The 11272-nt window shown below is 39.0% G+C and overlaps 1 protein-coding gene across 1 annotated transcript in view; it reads right to left on the minus strand.

Moving 5' to 3' along the window:
• Positions 1–437: 437 nt before the first annotated feature.
• The window catches only part of lamb2l (laminin, beta 2-like), a gene marked incomplete in the record, with an annotated part of 76721 nt that continues 65886 nt past the window's right edge, over positions 438–11272 (minus strand). Inside the window, 9 exon segments of the mRNA XM_014016281.1 lie at positions 438–1071; positions 2468–2633; positions 2829–3005; positions 3080–3221; positions 5501–5708; positions 5798–5942; positions 6022–6237; positions 8363–8583; positions 8667–8851. Of these exon segments, the coding sequence (XP_013871735.1) occupies positions 938–1071; positions 2468–2633; positions 2829–3005; positions 3080–3221; positions 5501–5708; positions 5798–5942; positions 6022–6237; positions 8363–8583; positions 8667–8851 (1594 nt within the window).

The raw sequence follows: 11272 nt of genomic DNA on the forward strand, positions 1-11272 counted from the left end.
GAGTTCAATCACACACTGGAAGAAATGAGAGGAGACTGGATCTAGTAAAACTTGTTGGGTGGGCGCCCTCTTGTGGTAATAAGTTAAAGGTACACGTTGCAGTTTAATAAAGATCAGTAAAACACACATTTTTCCTCTTGTAATTAAATAAACAAAATTAAGCAAAGTTGCAAACACCAACTGCATTTGTAGAAACATACAAAGTGACTGAAACTAGTCCACTACTGATTTGTTTTTATGGTAAAATTTGTTGAGTAATGTATGCAGATAAAAGTATTTTGTTTACATTGAGTGTGTACCCACATTTCAGACTAGCATTGAAATGGGAAACCGCATTAACTATGAAACTGCAGGGTAACCTTTTCTGTTTGATTTTATAGTTTTCAATAAAAAACATTTCTAGAATCAAACACACAAATTCACACTGTGAAACAGGACATTTGGATTAACTATCATATTTATTCTTCTCTTAACACAAATTCAAATTGAATAAAGTAATAAAATCAAGATTTTCCACATATTTATATAACGAGCAACACAATATATCATAGTAATCTTGTCAAAACACAGCATAATAAAAGCACATTTGGTCAAAGTAACTTTCTGATAACATAATTCTGCAATTAATTCCGTATAATATCACATAAACCAATGATTATGGTCAATACAATGAAACAAACGTCCTCCATAGGTATTCACTGAAATAGCTTTAAAACAAACATGACACGGCACAGTGTTGATGATCAGGAGTGAAAATGTACAGTACGTGCTCAGAGGAAGGCAGCTGTGTCACTTAACACTTAGCAGGTAAAACTTGAAACATGGTGAAAGAATGGAGGTTTCTCCAGAGCAGCTATTTGTTTTTTTAAATTTAAGCGACATTCGTCTGTTGCAGTCACCTCACCAAACATTACTACAGTGAAATGTAACATGGTCACTAACAGTTGGTGTACTTGTGCAGCTCTTCTCGGATCAGGTCCCGCAGCAGAGTGGCGTTTCGCTGCAGGTCGTCCAGCTCGTCGTGCTGTTTCTGCATACGGTCCTCATTGATGCGGAACTTCTGCTCCAGATCTGACAAAAAAGAAATATATATATATTAAATTGTAMGTTTTATAGTTCATACTGTCAAATTTGGCCGACAATTTCCAACTGCACAAAATGTTCGACACACTGAGYTTTGATTGTCTTCTGGGTGGTTTTAGCTGGAATTAGTTTTTCTCACAAAGAGTCCAGCAACTCATTTATGTTACACATTATCTACAACACTTTTAAAGCTGGAATCCATCCATCCATCTATCCATCCATCCATCCATTTTCTTCCTCTTATCCCCAGCTCCTTTGGGGGAATCCCAATGCGTTCCCAGGCCAGCTGAGAGACATAGTCCCTCCAGCGTGTCCTGGGTCTTCCTCTGGGCCTCCTCCCAGTGGGACGTGCCCGGAACACCTCACCAGGGAGGCGTCCAGGAGGCATCCTAACCAGATGAACCACCTCAACTGGCTCCTCTCGACGTGGAGGAGCAGCAGCTCTGATGACTGAGCTTCTCACTCTATCTCTAAGGGAGAGCCCAGACGCCCTGCAGGGGAAACTCATTTCAGCCGCTTGCATCCGCGATCTCGTTCTTTCAGTCACTACCTAAAGCTTGTGACCATAGATGAGGGTAGGAACGTAGATCGACTGGTAAATCAAGAGTTGAGCCAGAAGGCGAAGCTCTCGCTTCACCACTACAGACCGGTACAACGCCCGCATCACTGCAGACGCAGCACCAATCCACCTGTTGATCTCCCGCTCCATTCTTCTCTCATTCGTGAACAAGACTCAAAGAAACTTGAACTTAAACAAAATTACATTTGAGAAGGGTTTGTCACCGTCTGACGATCGGTAACGTCATCTCAAAAAGAAAAACTTCCGGGAGGGCTTTGATTTTTTTTGTTAGCATGTAGCATTTCACTGGACCGCTTGATGACGGATTAGTTTTCAGTCTTTCATCACCTCTGTTATCTTTAACGGCTCCACCAGAGAGCACACTGGCAACGTTAAATACGTCACAGTTCAAATAAACAGTCCAATAAACTATTTTATATTATATAATATTATATATGTAAACTATGRCTTTGTAAATTTATATTTTATTAATATCAGAATGTATATTTTGTTATATTAAAACCTTTTACAGGATATAATTAAGCACACTGTCATAATTATGYATGAAAAWAATTATTTCCAGTACTTTTTCCTAAATTGAGCGTGTTAATCAGTGAATTCAAAAGTATTTCTTTTAGCTGATGGTAAGAAATCGGGCAGTGACAGGGTTATTAAAAATCTGCCCAGTTGTTCATGAGATAACACTACAAAAAAACAAACAAACAAACAAACAAAGTCATTATTGTCTCATTGTTTCAGCTTTTAAAAACTAAAACAAATGGTTTTAGTTTTTGTGTTCTCCAGAGAGCAGGCCGTTTGACTCACTGTCCAGTTGCTTCATCCCGTCCGTGGCTTTGTTCAGGAGATCCTCCGCGTCCTTCTTCATACTCATGGCCTTCTGGTGGATGTTGCCCAGCGCTCCAGACTCCGGACCCAGAGACGCAACTTTTATCTTCAGCTCATTGAACCGTTTCTCCGTGTTGTTGAAGCTCTGAGAGACAACAGTCAGAATTTATTACAACCTTTAAACAGAGTTGGCGACCATCTCGAATGAAATTGAACCCAAAGGTTAGGTAGCTGTAAATATCCATGCAATTATTATTTTCTGAGGTTTTCATTCAAACAAATGTGATAAAACAAACAAACAGAAAACAAGCTTTCTGCTTGCTGACGTGTCGTTGCTCACCTTTTCCAGCGAGGAAGCTTGCTGAGTGGCGTTGTTAGCTTGAGCTAAGGCRTCCTTCGCCATCTGTCTGTTCATCTCCGTCTTGTCCCGAAGAGCCTCCACCCCCACCGACAGGTTGTTCAAACGCATCATGATGTCCATCTGCTTGTCTTCGAGCTGCTGCAGTCTCCATTCCACCTGCGTGAAAGTACAGGCAGAACTTATGGAGACGTGTGCGGAGAGACGAAGACAGAACCAGTGTTGAAGTGTACCTCCGCGGTGGCGTTCTGTGAGATGTTCAGGTTGTCGCGGGCCTCCTTCAGGGCGGTCCTTGCCTTCTCGATGGCCTCCTCAGACACGTTCAGGGCCTGCCTGGTGTTGTTGATGAGATCGTTCACCGACACAGCTCGGTTCCTGCACAAAACCAGATGGAAATGGTTAATAATTTATTTATTTATTAAAGATTAGATYCTTGAACCTTAACCAACAATCAATGAAGGAATAAAGGCATACCCCCGCTGCCTTTAATGTCAGAGTTTAGAAGAAGTTGTAGCCACTTGACAGTTATGTTTTGCTCAATGTCATGTTAGATGTCACACTAACGTAAGAGCTGTAAAAAAAACTTCAAATCTGAGCTCAAACTCTGCTAAACCGACTGAGTTACAGCAAGTTTTGTCTTGGCTACATGGGCAAAGCTAGACTTTTTTGCGAGTGAGGCCACATTTTTTTAGGGGGTCACATAGAGACAAACTACTCTTGATTTGAAAATTCAAGATGGCCACCACAGTTAACTTTACTTATGAAATTCATAATTTTAATGTGAAATTTGTTGTGGCATAGCTAAAAATGATCTCAAACACATGCCGATTTCTAATCCCAACTAAGCTAACCGCTAATGCTATTGGTAATTTTACAATGGGCTATAATTTTGCCATTTAAAAACAAACACAGCTAAAAGATATTGTTGTAGTAGCCAAGAAACAATCTTTACCAAATTCTAAACAGTAATCAAAAATTCAAGATGGCCTCCACAGTTAACTTTAATTGACTATATGTCCTGATGCATCTCAGTAATCCAGGTAAAAAATCAAAAAGAAAAAATTGTGTAGGTCTTCTGGACGGGTTCTCCGAGAAGAACCCGTCCAGAAGACCTACACAATTTTTTCTTTATAATTGACTATACTTTAGCCATGTTGTGGCATAGCTGCGTAAGACTGATCCTGAACACATACTGATTGCTAATCTCAATTAAGCTAACTGTTAATGCTATTGATAATTTTACACAGGGGTATAATTTTGCCATTTTTAAAATATACACAGTTAAAAATTAGAGTAATAGTGGCCAAGAAACAATTTAACAAAAAAAAATTCTTCAAATACAAAATCCAAGATGGCCACCAAAGCTCATTTCAAATGGCTGAGCTGAAATTTTGTGTGGTGGTAGCTGTGATCATCAACATAAATTACAGWCAAGTCATAAGTTTAAATTTGTGGACACATGGCAGCACTCGTTCTCAAGAAACTTTTCTAGTTGCCCCATGTAATTTGCTATCCTACAGACCGGCCACTAGATGTTGTCCAGATAACACAGCTGCTGCACAGATATTTACTTCTCTTATGCTGCCAAACTTTGATATGCCACATGTGAGCACCACCACACTTGTCATTTGCAGGGTAGCAGCTGGGGTGGCCAATCAGGTGTCAGGGGCACTTGCCACCCGGGCCACCCCTCTGGCTCCGCCTTGGCTAATGTTGATTTGGCTAATGTCGATTAGCTGTAGCGGCCATCTTGAAATGGATTGACTCTAAAATTAATCAGTTATAGATTTACAGTAGATCCAATAATTAACTTTTGAAAGTTTCAATAAAATCTGTTCAGTTGTTAATGAAATATTTTTGCTAACAAGCAGAATTTTTTTTTAGATCTGGTTCAGTTGATTAGTGCTCAGAATTTGCTTTGAAGATCACCTTCAGCTACAACCACACCAAATCTGAGCTCAAGTGACAAATCCACTGAGTTGTATTCATTGTGTTAGTTGACGTTAATTAGCCGTGACTCWGTTACCTTCATTTATGAACTCCAGTAATTAATCAGTTGTAGATGTACATTTAATCAACACTTACCRAAGTTTCATTCAAATTTATCCAGTGGTGCATGAGATATTTTGCTAACAGGTGAGTTATAGAAAGCCCCTTAAAGCCTGTTAATAGTGTTAAACTGATTATGGCCACTAGGTGTCAGCAGACAAACTTTTCCCATAATGATTATTTTAGTAAAACCAAGAATTAATCCACTGAAAAATGGTACGAAGTCATTCATACCTTTTTTTAAAAAAATGAATGGCAAAATGATCTTTGAAAACAGAATAATGGTTATAAATCTGTCATATATATAGAACTAAAATTTACAATATTGTTTTAGACTGAGCACATCTACAAGGTGTACGCCTGGACTCCCAAGTTACTTGTTTATTCGTTTACACATTAAATCTAATTAAACTAACAGCCTGTAGGAACTAAATTTATTTATTCTGGAAGCAGCGTCTTCTTCTTTTGGGCTCAAAGAAATATTAAATAAGCATGAATAAAAGCTAAGAGCTAATTTGTGTGACTCTTYTGCTTTAGAGACAAACTGACAGCAATCTGAAATTCATCTAAAACTAGAATTCCCTTTATAAAAACATTGTTCTTACTTGGCCTCTTTAGCTTTTTCCAGCAGCTCCTGGGTGTTTTTGATGAGCTGAGAGGTCTGATTGACGACCCCCTCCACGTTGGTGAGGTTGGAGATACTGTCCTTTATCTCCATGATCATTTTGTCCATGGTGGTCCTGTTGAAGGGCAGTTTGATTTCCATGACTTGCATCGCTACCTTCTGGATGCTGTCAGGATCTGCTCCCTCCTCTGAAGGACACAATAAGCCGACAATCGTGTTACATGAAGCTTAAGAGTGGAATTCGACTTGAACAACAACAACAACAACAACAACAAACCAGTGAGGAAGTCTTTGATGGTTTTTATGAAATCTTTCAAATTCTTGTTGTTCTTCTCGAAGTACTCCTTCTTCTTCTGGGCTTTCTCCAGCGCAGTCATCGCCTGGTTCTTCACATCCCTGGTCAGAGCAGCAATGTCCTGGAGCTGGAYACAAGACAACAAGCTGTGTGACGGACAAACAAATATCACCAGCCTCACTACCAGTCACACACGCTGTCAGCACCTTCCTGGAGATGCCCTGCAGCTCCTTGTTGGCGGCTTTCAGACCGTCTGAGACGTTCYGGGCCACGTTCAGAGCTGAAAGAGACGCGCTGGTCGTCCCGTTGCACCCCTCTCCGCCGCATACAGGGTTACYCCGATTGTCACGGCACCCTGCGCCRCCGCACTGACTCTCAGGGCAGCTGCCATTGCTGCTGCCATTCCCGTGACCACCGCATACCTTAAGAGACAGAATGTAGTTGCACCAAAGTTTTCAGATGTTTTACATCTCAAAGGAATAAGTCAATATCTCTAACGATCAATCTGGAGTATTCCTTTTCTACCCTTTTTTTAGTTAAACAAAATAAAATCTATATACAGTAAAAGGTAACGCTTTCTTTTCCGGTACTCTTATTACCATGTAAATACAAGGTAATAAAAAAATGTAATTAAATTTAATTACTACCTTATTACCATGTAATTACATGGTAATTAGGGTACAAAAGAAAAACTACTGTAGTAAAACTACTTTTATTGGGTAACTACAATCAAATTACTATTCAATAGTAACTCAACACTATATCACCAAAAGAATGCAACTAAATTTTGGGGTTAGTGGTTAATTGCAATAAAATGTAACTTTAAAACTGTCCAAATTACCTACTACTTWTTTAGGTGTTACATAGTGAATTGTAATACATTACCAGGTAAACGCTACATTACTGCAGACAATTAATTACATAGTAAAACTGTACCCTAATTACCACGTCATTACATGTAATAAGGTAGTAATTACCATTTATTTACAGTTTTTATTACCTTGTAATTACATGGTAATAAGCGTACCATAAAAGAAAGTGTTACCCAATAAAAACAAAACAATTCATAAATGAAATGAAAGGAAGTAGATAGAAGAAAAAAATCTTATTATATCTGCCCTTTTTAATTTCTTTTTCTTTAAAGTTCCTGTGAYGTGCATTTCACGCAAAAACAAAAAGTATTTGAGTGAAAAAGAAAGAAAAGAAAATATCTTTATGTTTAAGAAACTTGGCATAATATGTATGATTGTGCTTATTTTGCCACATAACTGGCATTTTATTTTGAATTTGATTCAGCCAAAGTGAAACAGGAAGTGACATCAAAGGGGAACTCTTTAAGAAATAAACTCTCAGGTTTTTGTTTATTGAAACAATCACATTTAAACTCTGACTCTTTTTAAAATCTCTGCTAGTAATTTAAAATAATCTCTAAAGAAACACCAGATTATTCTCTACAGTCTGGGTTGTTATCTGTTGTAGCAACGCTCTGTTCACTATCCGACATTCCCCTTTGACATCACTTCCTGTTTCTTCACATGCAAATATCTCAAGAACTGTTCATCTCAGTGGCGTGAATTTGTTTTTGCAWTATGTTTTCAATCTTATCTTTCAAAAAATGTGTTCACATTTATTATAAAGATATGATGTCAYGGGCACTTTAAATCCAGATAATACTAATTATTGCGCTCACACAGTGCAATCAGAGAGCCAATAAAAAAGTAACTTTATCTGATCATAAGTGCAGCTGGACTTCTTTTTTTATTTAGTTGTTTATTTATTTAATTAAAAAACAAAAATTCTATACACAATAGAGGAAAAAAATTCAAATCACAAATAAAATAAAAGGCAGCAAAGAGAAGAAAGATATCTTGTATTCACTCCTTTTTCCCAAGAATAAATTCAAACAATAGTAATTTACAAAACAACATTGTTTATTTGTGAAGAAGTTTAATTATTTTGAGTCATATTATTCCCATACAACACAGATTTTGTCATATAGTGTGATGATAGCTCATTAGGCTAAGCCTTAATGCACTTTTTCTAATTTGAGTGCAGCAGTAGAGTACCTCCTCACAGCCTCAGGTTGGATCCCACAGCTCAGATGAGTTAGTGACTCAACATTACAAGAACAGGTCCAATTTTCTCACTGAACTCTGTGTATTAGTGACCAATCAGACAGGAAGACATGTGGCTGCTTTATGCTGCGAATTCTTAGAAAAATCACATCTTTTTTTTTTTTTTTTTTGGTGTGCCCAGCCACCCCATGTTCATGATTGAATTTGCTGGAGTACACTTTTAAAACGAAGTTGGGAAGTTCCTTAAAACTATTTTTTAAATAACATGTTTCATTAATGTGGCTTTTAAACCTGGACAAGTTTTAATGCTGCAGGTGTTAAAAGCACAGCTGTTGTGTTTCTGAGAGGTGTTGAACAAAGAAATCTGAGAGAAAATCAAGAGCCGTTTGTTCTTTCATTACTTTTTGATCACCTCAATAATATAAGAAAAAAAATGACTGAAGTTTCAATAAACACTTTCTGCGTCACTCACCTTGTGGCTGAGACGTTGAACTTTCTCATCAAGGTCTTGATTTTTCTCCTGCAGCTCGTTTAATGAACGGTTCTGAGCAGCCAGATCCTGGAGGAACTTGTCTTTGTGTTCGTCCAGCAGCTGCTCGGTGCGTGTTCGGGTCATGTTCGACTGTTCCAAAAGGCTGTCGGGAAACGGCACCATGGAGTCCTGGTAGTATTTCTTAATTTTCTCATACTGATCTGTGAGAAAACACAACTGCTGAAACATCTGAACTGTCTTACACAATGCAGTAGATTTTAATCTTGCAGGTCGGGGTCGTTACCTTCAAACCCTGATGTGAGATATTCCTCCAGCACCTGCTGTTTGTGAGCCACTGTGGCATTAATGTCCCTCAGCTCGTTCTCTAAATCAATCAGGGTGAGTTGTAACTCCTCGTCCCGTCCTGCTGTCACGTTTACCTCTTGGCCAATGTCTGTTAGACGTCCGTTAATGATGAGAATCTCGGTACTGAAACACAAAMGTTTTGACCGCACTATTGTGAGACGTGTAAAATCATCTTGTCTGTACATAAGCAGCCATTTAAAGATCATCAGAAAGTCTACGCCTTTTCATTGGTCCAAATATTATTCCAACATGATCAACAGCTGCCCTGCAAACTCTAAACAGCTCTTCCACAACAAAATCATCTCCTTAATCCCATTAAACAAATWCATGCTGGAGACTTTTCTAAAATGCAACACGCTCTTTTMATTTTTTAAAAGCAAAATAAACTCTATTAGATCTCAGCTCTATAGCCTCTCTGATCTTCTGACCTGCTTATAAGGCTGAGTTCACCTTAAACTCCTCAGACTGGAGGAGACACGGAACGTTACGTTAAAGAAGAACCCGTCCAGAGGACATACTTAATTACTTCTTTTTGATATTTCTACCTGGCTCCCTGTCAAATTCAGAATAGAATTTAAAACATTACTCCTAACATACAACGCTCCTAACAACCAAGCTCCATCATATATTAAACATCTTATTGTTCCAGACTTTCCTAACAGAGCACTTCACTCTCAGACTGCAGGTTTACTTGTGGTTCCTGGAGTTTCTAAAAGTAGAATGGGAGGCAGAGCTTTCAGTTATCAAGCTCCTCTCTTGTGGAACTGACTTCCAGTTTCTGTCCGTGATGCTGACACTCTGTCTACTTTTAAGATTAGACTGAAGACTTTCCTTTTTGATAAATCCTACAGTCAGACTTAGGTTTCCTGAATTATTCTTCATTTCTGCTGCTATAGACTTAGACTGCTGGAGCACAAACTGAGCACATTTCCTCACTCTGCTGTCGTCTTTAGTCTCTCTTCTCTACATGTTTATTGTAATTATTTCTATCAATAATGTTTTTTCTTTTTGTCTCTTCCAGAAGTAGGTGCACCTGGACCAGTTCTTCTGTGTTTGTCTGTGTCTCTTTCCTGTCCCTCAACCAGCCGGTCGAGGCAGATGGTCTCCTGTCCTGAGCCTGGTTCTGCTGGAGGTTTCTTCCTGATTAGCAGGGAGTTTTTCCTCTCCACCGTTTGCTCAGGATGGGAGACTGTGATGAAGTGATTCAACACAATCTGCTGSTTTCTTCTTTMCATTGATCTTTTTTTTCATGTTTTTTCAACCCTGAGCCAACGCATGTTGTGACTTGGCGCTACATAAATAAACTGAATTGGGTTCCTGAGATGCATCAGGACTCTCTGATCTTCATTTGTCTTCTACCAGTCTGCCTTCTGGGTCCCTAGCTATTTGATGAGAKTGCTCAGGGTGAAGTGGAGATCGTCTTCAAAGAAGATGAAGCCATCAACCTGCGCCCTGGATCAAAGAAAAAAACCTAATTTCTCTGCAATAAGCCCACTAATCACACAAATATTGAGTCTACAATCTGATCATGTTCCATTGCTTCTTAAACCTGCCAGCATTAGGCCTCTTCTGAAAAACATCCACTTTGGATCCAGATATTCTCTCTAGTTACCGTCCTATTTCCCACCTCCCCTTTCTGTCAAAASTGCTGAAAAAGGCGGTTGTTGCTCAGCTGCAGGTCCACCTACACTAGGGATGGCGTGATTTTTGATTCAATCGTCCATCGGCAATTGAAGGGTTGGCACGCGATTTTCTTTTTTAAAGGGCGATCTTTATTAATTAATTAGATGCCGTGCCAGGGATGTAAAATAAATTTTAAATGTGCCCTTCTCTGTAAATTAAAATGTTTTAATCATCATCATTGTGATCTGTGCAAATGAGGGAATAAAATAATTAATATACAGTGCTGCGTCTCTGTTTTTTTTTTTCTCTCGGAGTCAGAGCCAACGTGCGCAGCTCCTGTTTCTCTTCTCGTCATCTTCTTGCTTTGGTGCGCCACAAGTGACCCAAATAGTGCTATATTATAACGTTTAGTTACAAAACGAATAATCCATGACAATCATACATTTGAACAAATAACTTTAACCAGTTCTGAACTGGACTGGAGCGCACTGCTTCACCCCTGCTCATCCCCGTCACTCTGGGCTCTGGTGTGTGTGTGTGTGTGTGTGTGTTTGAAGGGTTGAACTTTTCACCTCCACTCCACATCAGAACACATACTTGGTCTGAAGTTTGTGGGAGTGTTTGTTTGTGCTAAAAGTGCTCAGACGCTGCGTTTGCTTCAACCACTCGCTTAAAAAAAAGAAAGAAAAAAGGCGACYCGTTMCAGAGCGGACTACCAGGAAGCAGCGATTTATAAAGATAGTCAAACCGAGTCTAACGGCCAAAACCTCATAATAAGGGGATAAAACTGAAACTAAAATTTGACTGATAAAAACTTTTGAGCTTAATCCTGGACCGGTTTGTGGATAAACAACGTCAGACATTTTTTCCGCATTGGACTCCACCGGTAGAGAAATCCCATGCAGTGACATACGTTAAAGC

This window comes from Austrofundulus limnaeus, unplaced genomic scaffold (assembly GCF_001266775.1).
Source record: "Austrofundulus limnaeus strain Quisiro unplaced genomic scaffold, Austrofundulus_limnaeus-1.0 Scaffold142, whole genome shotgun sequence".
In the NCBI taxonomy this organism is placed as follows: Eukaryota; Metazoa; Chordata; class Actinopteri; order Cyprinodontiformes; family Rivulidae; genus Austrofundulus; species Austrofundulus limnaeus.